The sequence below is a fragment of the Solanum pennellii genome, chromosome 1 (assembly GCF_001406875.1).
Source record: "Solanum pennellii chromosome 1, SPENNV200".
NCBI classification, from domain to species: domain Eukaryota; kingdom Viridiplantae; phylum Streptophyta; class Magnoliopsida; order Solanales; family Solanaceae; genus Solanum; species Solanum pennellii.
In genome coordinates, this window is record NC_028637.1 from 74,561,756 (window position 1) to 74,579,816 (window position 18,061).

Sequence of the window (18,061 nt, forward strand, 5' to 3'; positions counted from 1 at the left end):
CCCCCCACCCCAACCCCGCCTTAAACCGACATTACAACCAAATTTAAGTCTTCTTGATTTTAAAGTACACTAAGGCAAAGCCTATGATATTTTAGGATATGTAAGAACATCAATTGTGAGAGTGAAAATTTGACTTTGAAAAATAGGCTTTGGTTTGAAATACAATATACAAACATGATGAGTGAAAAGCAATACTAAAGAGGGCATTCATGATGCACATTTGGGTGAATTGTACTTCGGTACGTTCTTATATGAAGAGTCATTCATTGAGGCTATGTGGTGTTAATTGGTATACTAACATGTGAACTACATCGTTAATTTGTTGCATGAAGTGTGGATTACAAAAGCATGATTAAATGTGTATGGTTGATTTTAATGCGAGCAGTTGAGTCCAAAGGCGTGAATGATGAGTTGAGAATCGAGAGTTTGTTCCAGGTTGAACAAAAGCTTAAGTCTGGGTGGTGACCTTAGGCGTATTTATATGCCCATTTAGTACGAATTACCTGCATATGCCTTATGTTTTCAGGACGTGCTTGATTATAATTGATTGTTTTGAGTGAATATAGCAAAGAATGCACACTAACCTACATGATTAGCATATGCAGGGTTACCTAAAGGATTGAGCTAAATAGGAGGTGATGGTAGCAAAAGGAAACGAGCTCGACAAAAATCAATGCTGAATATTATGAGTGGCTAAAAGCTTTTGTGGTTGTAGCTACATGTAACTGTTGAATATCGATTGTTTTGAATTAATGTTGGTTATCGCTTAAATTACTTTTGTATCCTTATTTTAGTATTTCATGATTGGTCGCCATTGACATAAATATATTGTCTATTCTTGAACTCGAGAGACGGAGAGGTAGATATACCAAAGAATACACAAAGCTCGATCTCTCTTGCATATCCCTTGTTTAAATTCGTGTTTAGGATTGATAGTCGGACAAACATTGAACAAAACAGGATATAATATAAATGCTCGCCAATTGAGTATGGACAGTCTATTGGAGTTTGGCGATTAGAGGTCGAAAGATCATGATCATAAAATCAACCTTGTAAATTAGTAATTCAATAATTGTAGTTAATTCATGCATGAGATGTGATACATGAAACCTTAAGCACGTTGCAGCCCTGGAATTGTCCCTTAATTGTTAAAATCGTGGAAATTGAAGTTGTCGTTGTTAGTTACTTTTATAATTCAATTACTCACAATAGTAGTATTAAATAAAATAGAAGTTTGTGAAAATACTTTCTTTAAATTGTGAAACTAATAGAATTGATACAAATTGATCATAATCATTTGGGTTCGATAACTCAATTCTAAAAGAGCCATAGTTACTTCTGCAACCACGTACACTTGCATGTGCATTTGGGAGCAGTAGTTATCACCTTGTTTTAGCCACAAGACTCGGATTTTGTCTCCATTTGACTCCTCATTCTTGGCCAACTCCCCCAGTTCAACTACAATTTTTGTTCTCACCATCATCTTTTCTTCACATAGTTCTCTACTTTCCAGCAACAAATCAAGTTTAGCCAATTCTTCAAGCAAATTGTTCTTCTCATTTCCCCGAAAGTAGCTCTGCCCCACACTTCAAGTTTATGGTTCAACATTCTTAGTTTGCTACTAAGCTTGTAATCAGGGGCAACCTTGTATAGAATTCATCCCACCAATTTTGTACCATCTCATTGAAAGCCTCCACCTTTAGCGACCAGCTTTCAAACTTAAAGTTTGACCTCTTTTGCTCCAATTCCACTTTCCAGTAAGAATTGACTGTTATGACATTACCTTAGGCGATTTTTTTGCCTGATGTTGTTAAAGGTCACCTCCCATTCCATGGAGAAGAAGAATTTGTCTAGTCTAGCTGCACCAGGATGATTTGGAACCCTAAACCATGTGTATCTCCCGCCAATCATGTGGGGATCATGAAGCTCCATATCTTCTATCTATTGAACAAAGTCAATCATCACATTTTTCATTCTATTACACCCTCTTCTTTCCCCATGGTTCTGTTGGTATTGAAATCACCACAAGCCACACAGTGTCACCCACATAGCTCCCTGGTTGCTGATATTTCTTCTTAGCACAACAATTTTTCCTCCTTGGTATGAAGAGCATACACCCCAAATGAGGTACCAACCAAAAGAAGTTAGGGTTGATATGAATTCATACGTGATGAGATGGTGTCCCATTTAAATCTGATTTCCGATCCATATCATGCTGTCCCATGTGAAAATACCCCCCCCCCTCTTCCCCACTACCCTCTGCTTCCATAAATCCACATCTCATTCATCTACAATCCCAGAACTGTTTATCAATATCTTCTATGTTCTTACTCAACTTTGTTTATGAGAAGCAGTACACATCTTCTTTCCATTTCTGAAGTAAGTTCTTCACCAGGACTTTTGTTCTAGGTTTATAGAGTCCCCTTACATTTCAAGTAAATAAGTTAACTTTCATTGGTAAGTCAAGCTTAGGTTTCTCCCCCTGTTCCCACCACCTCCTACTTCTTTGTTAAGATAGGACATTAAATTCTTTAATTCATTCTTCCGATGCCTCTGCTTTTTGTAGTTGAGGTTGTCTTTGCTTGACCCTTTTTATCTAGAACAGAGTTCCTCTCATCAATTTTCATAAGGAGCTCTAAAGTTTCTTTTTTCGAAACCTTCGAAAGCAACCCCGTAAATGTTGCTCAGTTCCAATATGTGGGAACTGACCCAGTTAGAAGCGTCTGATTCAGCTTCTTCATGGGTTAAGGGAGTTTGGATATTCACTGGTTCTGCATCGTGAATTTGCTAGATTTGGAGGTTTCTTTCTGATCTTTGCATGTTGTGGCCCTGTACCTTCTCTTCTCTTTCTATTTAAATTTCATTACCAACTTCTTTCTTCCCGCCGGCTTCATCCTCGGGATACGAGTTCATTCTTTCCCCTCCGTTCACCTCCTCCGACAAGTGTGGTGTGTTGCATGTCTGGGCCATGCCTTCCCATCCTCCAAAGGGTTTACGGAATTTAGAAGCTAACCAGTGCTGTTATCAAAGGCGCAGAAGCTACTCAGTGTTGTCAAAGGCACGCTTAAGCCCTAAAGTGAGGCTTACAACGTGGTGAGCACTTCACCTCGCTTTATGTGCCCTTCATTGTTATCATCAAGGTTCTAAGGCACATATTTATCCTTGCCAATGAGCCTAAGTTGAAGAGGTGACTTTGAACAATTGATATTTCACGTTAATCAAATAAGAAAATCAATTTCTTTGCTCTCATATATTTATCATTCATGTTTTATAGTTATTAGTTTTGGAGTGCCGGCAATTTAAGCCCACTTTTCACTGACCCGCACAAATAGCCTATTAAATATGGGTTGAAAGAGTGATTTTAAATATGGGTAATATTTGGGCTTAAACCCATACTTTACCCATTAAAATTTAATATGGGTATATTATGGGTAAACTACGGGTCATATATGGGTAATTCCCAGTTTTTCCAAATTTTCAAAAAACCTTCGTTGCCTAGTTTTAGAAGCGATTTTTTGAAACTTTCATATATGGATCCCTATTAATATTTCAACTATCGACCCCCCACCCTCACCCCGCCCCAAAAAAAATTTTAAAATTTATTTTAAAAAATATTTTGAACTTCAAAATTTCATTTTTCACCTCTACCCTCGACCCCCTCCCCCAATCTGTTAAGACCGGAAATAAGCAAGTGTAAACGCGGAAGCTAGCAATGCAAACCTCGAAAGACTACAAGTAAGAAGACAAAGAGAAATATACCAAAAGACACAAAGATTTAACGTGGTTCGGTCAATCGACCTACGTCCACAAGGGGGGAGATTATGGAGAGGAGAAGCAAGTTGTTGAAGATTAAATAAAGAAGGTGGACAAATTTATTTTGTCAGAAATTCAGGCCAAGGGGGAGATTTGTTGGGTTTTATTTGCCCTGATTTCTTACCATAAATAGGTTCTCCTTTTAGGAAAATGTTTTNCCCCACCTCACCCCACCCCCACCTCAAACCCCGAAACTTTTTTAAAGTTCTTTTTTACTTCTATAATAAAACAAAACTAAATGAAGCATTTTCAACAGATTTCAACTAAAAAAGATTAAAATATTTGCTCCATATTGAATTCTTAAGTAAAGAACTATTTCTTCATGAAATATGGGTAAAATATGGGTAAACTAGTATATTACCCAACCCATTTTACCCATATCTAATATGGGCGGGTTAAATGATTACCATTTTATGTTTACCTATTTTCAACCCGCCCACATTTGACCCAACCCGCCCATTTGCCACCACTAATTCTAGTCCATGCTTTATTTTCCTTTTTTGGTTAAAGCCCCAACGGACCTTAGAGCTTTTTTGCGTTTTTCGCCTTTGATAACACTGAAGCTAATTCGTTGAGTTCATTAAAACCTTCTGTCGTGCTTACATACTCCTCATGTGACACCACAATCTTTTGATTGGGTTCTATTGGAATAGGTTTTTGGCTTTAAAAGTCGAAAGCAACGGACCTTTACCCGCACGATGTTGGCCCAACTTCAAATTTGAATTTTCTGAATATCACGTGTTTGCAGTGACAACACGTGGTTTAGAATTGCCACCTGCAGGGTTTTCTCCATTACCAATTGAGTAATTACTCGAAGGCTGACAATTTTGACTTTTGTCTTCTTCGACGTTGATTCTTGTCGGTAACTATGTCTAGAGTTGCATATGGGAGATAATTCTAAAACTAATAATGGTACCTCCGTATGTGTTTTAGACCCATAACTTCAGACCCTGATTTTTCCCATTTGAGGTGGTTACGGAGTTTTATCTCCTCCTCCATCTCGACCCAACCTCCAATGGAGTCTCCAATGACCTGGTTCAACCTGCAAATTCAAACAAAAATCTTTCGTCTCCCATCTCATAAATGTTTGCCACATGTGTTATCTTCCAAATCCTGTTCAACCATCTCCTAACATCAGATAGCGTGGGCATTTGGTTAATCGTATTCTCTTTTCTTTAGGACTTCACCAAAGTTGTTGGATTTTTCATCAATGTAGATAGGGGCCCCCTTCATTAAAGATGCCACCACATTGCTAGCCCATTTACTACTTCTGAGAGACTCGGCATATGGAATGTTGTTATCAATCAATCTGTGCAAATTTCTGTTTTCCTCACCCTCCTTATAACCATGCATCTTCCCACTTTATCTACAATAGCCTCCAGAGTTGAACATTAGCTCTGGGATAATAATGTCAAACCTTCTTCTTCCTCTCACAAGCTAATATACCTACCAAATTTGTTGTAATTCCTGGCACAAAAAATTTGCCCTATCCTTTGATTTCCTCCATCTCTTAACCGCATTCACCTTTTGTTTTCGAAGCTTCCCGCAAAACTTGAGAGACCCAGATCATAGATTGTCTACTGAAAGAAGTTCAGATGAAGGCTTTTCTGCTTCTTTCAGTCCATTCATACAATTCTCTTGTTGTCCCCTTTAGTCGTGCAATGTCAAAAAATTAAACCTAACAGCGCATCAACAAATGCTTAAATGACTAATCCCTGCGCAAAATAAATACAATCTTCCATTGAAGAAGGTTTGTGTTTTTTTTTTTTTTAAAAAAAAGAGAGTTTTCAACAATTGGAAAGATCACAGGAGGGTTGGTCGAGGTGGATCCCCCTCTTAGAAAGTAGGAGAGAGAAGAAACTCGATAACTGTGCTAGGGAGCATTTCATAATAAGAATGCATGTCTTATACTTGTAGGAATGACATCCACTTGTATTTGTCCAATTCAAAAAATTAAGAGAACTTATTACTTTGTTCCTAGTTTATTCTTACTATTAAGTATAGTTATTTTTCTAAACATTGAATTTATTACATTCAAAGGATGATATAGTAAAATTGTCATTTTACTTATTGTTCAATAAGGGCTATGCGGCCATGCGGCCAAATACTGGACATACAAAAATAGACAACAGGAAGTACTAATTTAAAAGCTTAACTTTTCATGTTACTATAGAACTAATACTCCTTTTATTTTGATTAGTTTGTCTAATTTTAACTTGACAAAGAATTTTAAGAAAATAAAAAAGTCTTTTGAATTTTATGATCTTAAACTAAAAATATGTAAGAATATATCAAGAAATGAATGAAGTGGGCCTAAATAAAAAAAACTACACATATAGTCTTTTTTGTGCACAAGGAAAAAGGCACACAAATTGTAACATTTAGTACAACATCATCAAAGCATGAAACTATGAAATGGAAAGCCTTAACTGACATAAATATCCTCTAATTAAATGATAATTCAAATAAGCCACATGTTGACCATGTGGAGTGTATTTATTGCCACTTATATATTACTAGTTTCTGGACACGTGCTTTGCACGTGTGTTCCTAGATATGTTAGAATGACTAAAATGCAATGAAAACATGTAGTGTATAAACAACATGTAATGAATAATATAATATAAAAATTATAAATAAATCTTTAATAATATAACCATAAAACACCAATGAGGGGCACATTTTGATGTTTCAAATGAGTTCTTTTTAAGCAATCTACTATAACTTTTAAACTTTGGTTAATAGTTAGCAAACTTTTAATAAAGTTACAAATGGCTAATTTGAGCTCAAACAAGTATTTAGACTTACGACTTCATAGAAAACTAAATTAAGATGTCTAATAGAGACGAAAAAAACACAGAAAAAATAGAGAAGGAAAAAAATACAATGTATACATGCTTCATAAGACATTGATCAATAATAATGTACATTAAAAATAAATACAAAAATAGTACATAATATTTCGAGTTCTTATTGACTCTTTCTCCCATATCTTATCAAATTCAAGAGTCTTCTTCATGATATACGTCGATAACATAAACTATTTGAACATACATCAATTTGAAAATGTCTCAGTTTTTAAAAAGTAGCTTATCGATTATGAAATTGAAATCTAAATAAAAAATAATATTAAAAGAGAAGTAAACATAAATTGTAAACAAACAAGATATCTAGCATAATTATAGATGACTAATCATTAAAGCTACAAAAATGTCAATAAGAAGAATGAGTTACTCCATCAATAACCATCAATTTTTTGTACGTGTCCCTACAATCCACATTAATAAAAGAAGTAGAATAATATATTGTGATAATCTATGAGCTGATATAATATGAATAAGAAAAAAATGATATTTTACATGGCAAAATACAATATACAAATATAAGATTCCAAATAAATTCAAGAATTCATAAAACAGCAAAAAGTGATAATGATGAAAGTAGGATACAAAATATCACTATTAAAATCTTATATAATATTATTATATTTAAACAAAAAAATAACATAAATGGTACCTGAAAATCGCCGAAAAAATAATCTCATCAAAAGGAGGTAATTTGTGAACAAAAAATATTCCTCCATTAGTTAGAGATTTATATAAAAGAGGCTTACGAGCCTCACCATTTAGTTTTTTTTTAAAAAAAATATTTATAGGAATTATAAATGGAGACCATAACTTTACCTCTACAATTTTTAATATTAAGATAAGAAATTAAAGACTATTAATGTCATTAACTCATAACTGAGTATTATTAATAATTAAAAGAGAAGATGAAAAGTTGAAGAATTTATATATTTAATGAAATAATCATGATCTTATACATGGGGAGATGAGGATTGCTCTTTTTACTAACCAATTTAATATAATTTAATTTAATCATAGTAATTATAGATAGAGAATAAAACATTAATCAAATTATTTAGACATTTGAAATCTCAAAAAAGAGAATATATATATATATATATATATTTATATATATATATATAAATATATTATAGAAAACATGTGTTATTAAATTAGATATTTTAATTAGGAATTAACCTAAGGAAGTGCAAAAGTCTATCAACATTTTAATTAAAATGAAACAATTTAATATTTAAATTAAATAATTAAATGTTTTATAATATTTTAATTTATAGTAAGGGTAAAATCGTAATTCAACTTTTAACTTTTTTTGTTCCCACTTATAATATTATATGATTAGTAGTAGAATTAGATAGAAGTAAAACTAGATAGATAGTAGATATATTGGTAGTAATAAAGTTAACATAAAGTTGTTTACGTGATCTAAGAAGCAAAAGTACGCCTCGATAGGTTTTTTCCGATGACCGAAAAATTTGGGACCAATCACAGCTTTCGGAGGGGATGATGGACCCGCCCTTAAGTTGCTCGGATTGTGGGTATGGGATTTCTGTCCAATTTGGTCAACCAATTTTGGGTACTGTGACCAAAATCGATGGGAAAAGTCCGGACAGTTTTAATGATCTATGTAATCAATACAAAAGCTAAGGTGAAATTAAAGAGAATGGAGTAACTTTTTATATAGAAATTTTTATGTCACTCCTTTTTCTTTAGTCTCATTCCAAGATTCTCCTCAAGTTCTCCTCATAATATCTCATAATTTAGGTTTTATAACTCTTAGATATTTTAATTATTTTTAGGCCATTCCATGCACCTGTATTTGTACATGGATCCATATCCCGAATCTTAAAAATTAGATCATGAAGGATCTGCACCCGTATCAGACACCCACACTCAAGTCCGAGCAACTTAGCCTGCCCCTCTACCCTTCTCCACTTAAATACTGGACTTACTCCGCAGAAATCTCAATGAACTTTATGAAGACACAAACAATATCATGGTCATATTGAGAAAAGAATACATCCTCATATTCTCCCCCTCCCAAATCCTCACAGCAATACACGATAAACATCCTTCCAAGTTCCAACGAGATAGTAACTTGTGAATTGCTTCACATGGTAAAGAAACAGAAATAATTAAAACCACCATCCCATCAAACATGATATTGTGTTAACAAAGCAATTACAAACCATCAAAACAAAGATTAGTTAGAAACTTCGGCCCTGAATCCATATCGATGGTATAGTAGTAAATGGCGATTGTAGAGGAATTCACTCAAAAATTGCTAAAGCTAGCTCTAAGAAGGGTCAAGAGGCATAACAGCTTAAAAGCTTTCAATGTTTCTCAAATAGCCAGCAGTATTTAAGCCCAATACAAAGAAGTAAGCTGCAATATAATTAGTACGCGACTCCGAGAGGAGCGGGAGAGAAGTATCTGAAGGTAGTAAGTACAGGCTAAAGAGAACACATTCCCGAATTCAACTCCTTCGTTACCACAGTTGCAGCAGTGAACAATGGCGGAATGAATGCAACAGTTGACGACCTAGGAAACCATTATGTGGTCATAATGAACTCAACAAAGAGAGACAATGAATAAGTATAGATGAGCTGATACAGTAGTGAGGCAGTTCCCAAAAGGCAAAGGTGAACAGTGTAATTAAAAGCCACCAGTTCAGCGCTTAAAGCGATTAAGTGATGTGTACTTACAGGCTATCGCTTCATGTGTGAAGCAATGAAGCTTCGAAACAATAACTTGTAAAGTCATCCCAACAAGAGCAATCTGTTATTGATACTCCCTTTGTCCCAATTTATGTGGCACCTTTTCCTTTTTAGTCTTTCCCCTAAAAGAATGTCATCTTTCCATAATTGAAAACAAATATCCAAAATTTGTTTTTACCATTAATAAAATGATTTATAACCATACAAATATCCAAGATATGTTTTAGACCACAAGTTTAAGAAGTCCTCGTTTTTTTTTCTTAACTTTGTGTCAAGTCAAACGGTACCACATAAATAGGGACAGAGGGAGTATTATTTTGTATTTTCAACAGGTTAGATGCTTCATTTTAAAGCAGCTTGTTTTTTTTTTCTTTTTGAAAAACCGACAAATTCTCAAGGGCTTATGGGCGCATGGTTCGAACTCAGTGGATAATGGGCCTCGCTACACTCCCCACTCAAATACCAGGCTTCTGTGTACAGCAAAGTTCGAACCCACTCAAAGAAGCATGAAGTTTTAATTCTTTCTTATTGCTCAAGCTCCGCCAACCTTGTCGCTTTATTGCACTTTTCACTTTTAAGAACACAGCAGAGAACATTCTTCCATGGTTTGACTTTAGTGGAGCTTAAAAGAAACAACAAAAATTCACAAAACGGTCAAATTGAGATCATTTCACATTTTGATAGCTACATAAGCACAACCAAAAGAGTTGTGCCTTAGAAGGAACTGTGTAGAATTTGATGGTCCTTGTGCACTTCACCTAGCATTATAGAGGTAAATATTTATATTCAAATTCAACATCATCTCTATTTAATAGTATGCCATAAGCTAATGTAAATGGCATGAAAACACAGTGATAGCCAGCTCCTCTAAATCATGAACTTCTTTCAGCTCATGTTTATTGAATCATTGCATCACCATTACTGTCTTTGTTCTAATCCTTGGGTAAGGTCGCTCATGTTAGAGATGGAAATATGCAAATTTAAGTATCAGGACTAAAGGGACCATTTGGTTCAACCAAATCCACCAATTAATATCTTATACAGCCACTTCAAGTCCCAAAGTTTAGCTAATACTGAAAAGAGTCTCCAACACCTTAAAATGTCCTTAACAAAACCATCTACCATAAGAAAGTAGTAAATACGTTGAATTGTTTCACCACTATACGATAAATTACTGTTTCTGATAAGGGTGACCAGACTATTATTTCTCAACTTAGAAAATTTATTCGCAAATGTTGCAAACATGCATGTCCTGAATTTGTAATAGTCAAAATGATATGATGTCAACTACCAGACAATGTGCACATAAAAAAGAGTGGTGATGCCTTCAATTGAAATTTTAAAAAAAAAACAAAAAACATAGCACTAGAACAAACCTCACCACTGCCCTTCTTAGCTTGCAAGGTAGCAACTATGTCCAAGCATTTCTCTATATCAGGAATCTTTGCCTGGCATAGATGAAACAAGGATAAGAGAAACTCTCCACAAATCTGAGTAGAACAAAATGAAAGCATTACCTATCAAAACTGAGTCATTTTTGGTATGATTTCTACCGATCGTATCATAGAATCTGACTTCATTAGTGAAAGCACGCGTGCAGATGTTAAACATTCGAGGGAAAACCTTTGGGACTAATCAGTATAACAACATATATCTTTACAAACAGTCAATCAGATTGCAGAGGTAGGCTAACTTAGCTAATCCTTATTATAGTTTATTTTGGGAACGGCACCAATACGTTAACCACGCTTTCAGATTACTTTAAATTGAGAGTATCTTCCACTTCGAATTTCAAAATAACCCATTAGTAACATGAGGCAGTCATACTGGCAATCGGAAGCTAGCAGAAGTGGAGAAAACATTCTATAGTTCTGCGATGCATAAGCTATCTTTGAGGGTCAGGCAATTCCACTTATAAGAAATTATACGAGAAGCCATTCATCTGTAGAGTGACGTAATTTCTGTAATCCTCATATGTTGGTCTGACTTGTAAATCTGAGCACTATGCTTAGCTTTGTCATGAAGCAAGTAGCAAACAAAAAAAACGAAAGGACAATCTTTACTCCTCTTACATAAAACTTTAGTCTGAAAATTCGTAGGAAATTGATATGATCTCGTATGTAACATAGATTTACCATATTTTATTTTTCTTTCAATCTGGTGAGAAGGCTATTCACACCATTGTCTTGATAATATTCCTGGAAATCAACAGCAAAATACGCGGAACTTAAGCATGGTTCTAAAACTTCCCATGCGCCATCGGACAAGAATCAACCATCAAAATACTGAAAGGTGAACACTTATCCACTTAATTTCTCTAAAAAACAGAATGACGATAGCACATTAATCCAAGGACCAATCAATTGTCGGTATCCACATCAGGACAGACTTAGTTGTGAATTTTGAACTAAATTTGAAAATAAGACACGAACATGTACCTGAAGATCCCTCTGCTGAGCCAGAAGTTTCATTTCAACCACCCTATACTGCTGAAGTCTGCAATGGATGACATGAATTTATCATTAAAAAATTATATATTGAAAAGTTAAAGGAGAACATACCTAACTAACCACTTGCATATATTTTAAAGAGGGACTATTGATATGAATGGCTTTGGGGCTTATGAATTTTAGTAGTGACAATATTCAGATACAGCAACCCGAATTGTATAAGATTACAAATTTATGATATATGAGTTCTAGTATACAGGCCAAATCATTAAAGAACAAAAGAAACAAGAGAGTTCCAATTTTGTCCCAAAATCCCATGTGATTTTATCGTTTCAGAGATGAAGAGACTCCTACAAGGCTACAAAACTTGGAAGAACAAGAAATCAAGGCTTATGCTATATTGATTTTAGCAAAGCGTGAGAATCCCTTTTTTTTTTTTTAAAAAAAAAGGTAGCTTTACCTAGAATCCTTATTAAATAGAACTAAAACTGATACTGCATTATTATATATAGTTGAGCTAGGAGCTAGGAGCCGTGAGCTATGCTCCATATTAAGTTTTGATGACTAACAAACATGATGCAAGAACCAGATATTGAACATATCTCAAATAAGGACTGGTAGAGTTTATGACAACTAACTATTGAAGAACCAGTTCCTTAACATGTCTACTGCAAGAGTTGATTGCAGAAGTACACTGCAAGAAGTGAAGGAATCAGGACTGTTGATCAGGGGCAAAGCAGATTCCAAGTGTATGAAGGATTCCTTGAGGAATTGCAGTTATGGCTAATCACATGGATCAAGGAACAAGAAACGCATGGAAAGAGCTTTGGAAATAGGAGAAAACAAGTGGAAGTCGACGCGTGAATGGAAACCAAGTTTGAGAAGGATTAGCTTCTTGGATTCTTGAACCAATTCTTGCTTGACTTGGAGAAGAATACGGCAAGAGTTCCCCTCTTCATACTAATCCCATGTCTACTGTTCCATTGATTTCAAAATACCCCTTCCCATGTTTACTGTTCCATTGATTTCAAATACCCCTCTTGGTCCAGTATTCCACTACCTACTGTTACTCCTTTTCAGAACAACACTCCCTTGCTTCCTCTGCCTATCCAAAACATCATTGTCACCATTACCTGTCTTTAATTCTTCCAAAACCAAAATCAACTTTCCAGAAGTCGATCGTAACCTGGGGTTGGTTACGAAAATGTGAGCAGTTCTGAAATACATCAATTTTAGACCAAAATAAGATGAGCTGTGACAGTCTATATGAAGGAGAAGGCTGACATACGGTTTGATAGCCACATTTTGAGAAAAGAGGCACTAACTGGCCATTGTTCTCTGTGGAAGTATGTTACAGATTTGGCAATGTTAGACCGGACTATGGCTTGGGATCCTAGACCATAAGCTCCCTTCAAACCAAACACTGAGCTGGCAAATCTGAGAGAGAAGGGACTATATAACAGATGACATAAGAAATATTTCTCAGGTCATCAATGTAAGCCAAAGACAACGAATGTCACTACTTGGGAGGGCACAGAATGGCCGGAGGATCCAGTACCAATCATGCAAGAGGAAGGAGAAAAGAGAAGAAAAACATGTGGGAGAAGAGGAGACGATGGAAGTTTCTGTATGTGTGGCTCTAGGCATTGATAACTCACCGTCAACAACAACATACCCAGTTTAGTTCCATAAAATAGGAAGGGTAGAGTGTACGCATTTTCTTACCCCTATCTTGAAGGTAGTGAAGTTTTTGAAAAAAACCTCGCCTCCAAGAAAAAAAGTTCAGAGCAGTAAAAAAAAATACAGAAGTGAGGAAACCATGGCAAATACTATAGAAAATTTGACAAATCATTCTGAACAGTAACTACAATAAAATAATACGACAATTGAAGTACAACAAACACTAAATAGCAATAAAATCGAAGGACTAGAAACTACAGGAGTAATTCGACGACTAATAGTACGCAAGACAACGCTTTACTACCTACTAACCTTCCACCTTAATCCATGTCCTCCACAAACTCCTATCTACGGTAATGTCCTCAGAATGTGGAAACTGTGTCATGTCTTGTCTATCACCTCTCCCCAATACTTCTTCGACCCAGTGTTGTGAAAGGCGCTCACCCTACTGCCTTAGGTGAGAGGCGAGGCGAGGCGTTCTTGCCTAAAAGGCTATTATTAGCAAGCAAGGCGATATCGCAAAGCCGAGAAAAGGCGAGAATAGGGGAGTGGTGACGCTGCGAGGCGATAGAGGCGTCGCCATTTGTTTCTAAAAAATGGCATCGATTTAAAAGTTAAAAAGACAATATTAGGGTTTATTTGCACAAAAGCCACAAACCACGAATTTCTTCTCCAAACTTCAGACTTCAACACTTCTCTTCAGACTTCAAGTACATTCTTCAATGTTGATCTTCACTCTTCTTCTTCTTTCTCCTCTGCTTCATGACAGTCAACACTTTGTTCTTCTTGTTCTTATTTCGCAACCCTTAACCAGTATGCCACTGTGAACAGCTTCTCATTCCTCTGTTTTTTTAAGACTCTTTTATATACTCTGTTTTCTATTCTGCAGTCTTCCCATTTTTTTAATAACAAATGATAGTCCTATTTTTATTTCTGCCCAATTCAATTTAGTTATGTACTAATTCATATAGTAATTATTTGCCCAGAAACAACAATTCCAATGGCATCTGATTAGGAAGATCACTTGGGTGAAACCAAGAAACATAGCACAACTCCTAAATTGTTGGATCAATATAGGCAATACTACCATTGAGGAGGAGATATGGAGGATTTTCCCAGCTTGTATATGCTGGACAGTGTGGAAAGAAAGGAATCAAAGATGTTTTGAGGGCAAGAAGAACAATTCGCAGAATTTCAAGATGAATTGTATAGCTCTTTATTATTTTTGGTGTAAACAGGAAGTTTTAGTACAGGCACAAGAACGTTTTGATGTTATAGACTATTTGTGACAAAAAGCACAGATGGAGTGAGTCTAGTTTGTAATACTTTTGGAGGGGGGCTACTTTGATGTAGTATACCTGTGGATAAATAGGAAAAAAAGTTATCATTCTCAAAATAAGTCATTCAAGTTCTAGACTGTAGTATCTGCTAGCTACTTTTAGTTTTTGAATTGAAATATTTGCTAATGTGTTATTTATTTGCTATTTATATATGCAATTATATATTCTAGGTTGGTTCAATCAATCTCATGAAGGACTGAAAGATTGAGGAACCAGAACCGCTGCAAACTCAACAGCAAGAAGAAAAATGAAATAAGGAGAGGGAGACTTCAAACTGGGTACAACATAACTTGATCAAGTTGGGTAAAGTTTTGGGTGTTGACTTCCAGGGCCATGAAGAGGAGGCCTTGGAGCTACTATTTCAAGTAGACAGCTCAAGACAAGCCAGAAGAATGGAAGTAGAGGCTGTATGCAAGAAAACAAGATGCAGAGGTTCCCAAGAGTTGAAAAGTCTAGTAAGCTTTGATGTGAAATTTAAAAATAGTGGACAGTGTTTTATATGGAAAAAGGCGACAAGGGTCTGTCTCGCCTAAGACTGGTCAACGGATCGGAATCGGGTCACCGGACCGGAATGAACCGGTACCGGACCGGACCGGAATCCGTTGACCGGTACCGGGATGAACCGGACCGGAATTACCGGGATGATTCATCGGTTCCGTCCCGTTCCACTATATACCGGGATGGAACCGGAATGAACCGGAACGGACCGGGATGGAACGGGACGGGATTAACGGGACGATATTTTTTGAAATTACGAAAATATTTTTTTTTTAAGTATAAATTAATAGTTTTTAAATTTATACTATAATTTTTTACTTAAGTTTATTTTAAAGATATTTTATTAATTTTTTTGTTATTGTTAAGTTTGCAAGTAAAGTCTAATAAAGTTTTCAAAATTTAAATCTTTTGAAGTTTATACTTTATAAGTTATTACTTATATTTATTAATATTTATTTTATAAGTTATATTTATAACTTGTATCTTGTAAATATTAAATAAATAAAATTTGTAATTTTAAAAAAATTAAATTAAAATAAGGATAAAACAATTACAAAAATTAAAAAATATCAATTTAATTTATTTAAATTTGTAACAAATTACAATTTCAATTTACAACTATTAGTAGAGTACATAGCTTACGCAGCCACCTTCTAGGAAGGGTTATGTTTCAACTATGTCTCGAATGTAATACTAATAGTTGTATAGTCTCGTAAATCCTCTTTCTAACTCAGCTATGGATTGATTGTGATCTACTTCTGGTCTTGGTAAAGCTCGTTGACGATCTTGAATTTCGATGCCATCATCACTACCACATCCAATAGCTGAATCTATGAAAAGTTCAAATTGACTATCTAACTTTGGAAGTCCTTGATTTCTACTCTCAGCATTTATCCAGTCTCTAAATAACACTGATATCTCCAAGCTGTCTTCTGCTAAAGAATATCTGTGGTCTCCAATTTGAAATCTTGCCGCGCTGAAAGCTGCCTCCGAAGCTACTGATGATCCTTGAATTGCAAGCACATCCTTCACCATCCTACTAAGTTTTGGAAATTGAGCTCCACGATTCCTCCACCAGTTCAATAGTTCCGGTATACCAGCATCGTTTGTAATATCATCTGTACCCTGTTCAAGATATTTAACAAATTCACATTTATTAGAAGAGTCAAGACCAAGTTTATGTTTCACTCGTCCATGAGCACCTACTTGATTCATAGACGTTTGAGGATTTTCAACATTATCTAAGAATGAATATTTATCATACATTTCTTTTGCAAAGAATTTTATACTATTTTGACATGTTACCAAATCAGGTTCTTCTTCAGGTTGAATATCTAAATTCTGATAAATGCATTCAACTAAAGCTTTTGCACCATATTCTTTATATTCGGGGTTGAAAAGAATTGCAGTTAAATAAATTTGAGAAATAGGAAAAAAGTATTTTTTAAATTTTGTAATCATAACTTCAATAGCAGAGGTGAATAAAGTATTTGTTTTATATTCAGAAAAAATAGATGAAATCTCACATGTGTATTAAAATTTCAGAAATAGTAGGATAATATATTCCAGAAAAAATTTTAGTAGCACCATAAAATGATTTCAAAAATATTCTAAGTTCATTTACTTCATCCCAATCACTATCATTAATTTTTAATTCAGGATAAGCATTATGATTATTAAATAGCGTAGTAATAGGTTGCCTATATGCATAAGCAACTTCAAGCATATCATAAAAGGAATTCCATCTAGTTTTTACATGCTTCGGAACTTTTCTAAACGGAAGTTCAAATGCATTACAAAGTTCTTTAAATTGATTAATTCTACTACTACTATTCATATGAAAAATCTAAAAACAAGCATTATCAATTTTATCACAACTATTTTCAAATAATTTCACACCGTCACTAACAACCAAATTTAATATATGCGCGGCACATCTAACATGAAAAGCATATTTACTAATAGGACAAAGTCTAGGTTCTAGCATATTAATAGCATTTAAATTAACAGAAGCATTATCGAAAGTAATACTAACGACTTTATCACAAAGACCGAAAAAATCTAAAATTTCCAACACAGTAGTAGCAATATAAATTCCGGTTTTTTTCTTTTGACAAATTTTATAACCAATAATTCTTTTTTGTAAATTCCAATTATAATCGATCCAATGCGCAGTAACAGTTAAATAATCAAAACCATTAGGACTACGACCCATATCAGTAGTAATAGCAACTCTACAATCCATTAGTTCAATAGGCACGTAAATATTGACAATGTTTTTCTTGAAATTCGAAAAAAATCTCTTTTTACCATGCTTCTTGATAAACCTTTAAAACTAGGATTATATGTTTCACGAATATAAGCAATAAAACCCGGATGTTCTCCAAAACTAAAAGGTAAACCACAAACAACAACCATTTTAGCAAAGTTTTCACGATCACGATCCTTGTTATAGGTTCGATGTGTAAGAGGACCACTTGGGTTCGAAGTATTTAATTCACTTTGAACCATATTTGATCCTCTAACCGATTCTTCAACATTACAATTTTCAACAACTTCAAGAGAAGACATATATGCAAACCACTCTTTACTATGCTTGTTAATCAAATGTTTTTTTAATCCCCCCGTTGAACCTCCAGTCCCACCAGATGTATATTTAAAATGTTGTTTACAAAGATTACATATACTAAAAGTTTTTT

General features: G+C 34.7%; 1 protein-coding gene across 1 annotated transcript in view; it reads right to left on the minus strand.

The window, feature by feature from the left end:
- Positions 1–18,061, minus strand: part of LOC107015514 (probable prefoldin subunit 3) — a gene marked incomplete at its 5' end in the record, with an annotated part of 34,989 nt that overhangs the window by 3,109 nt on the left and 13,819 nt on the right. Inside the window, 2 exons of the mRNA XM_027912233.1 lie at positions 10,771–10,842; positions 11,833–11,890. Of these exons, the coding sequence (XP_027768034.1) occupies positions 10,771–10,842; positions 11,833–11,890 (130 nt within the window). The remainder of the gene's footprint in view (positions 1–10,770; positions 10,843–11,832; positions 11,891–18,061) is intronic.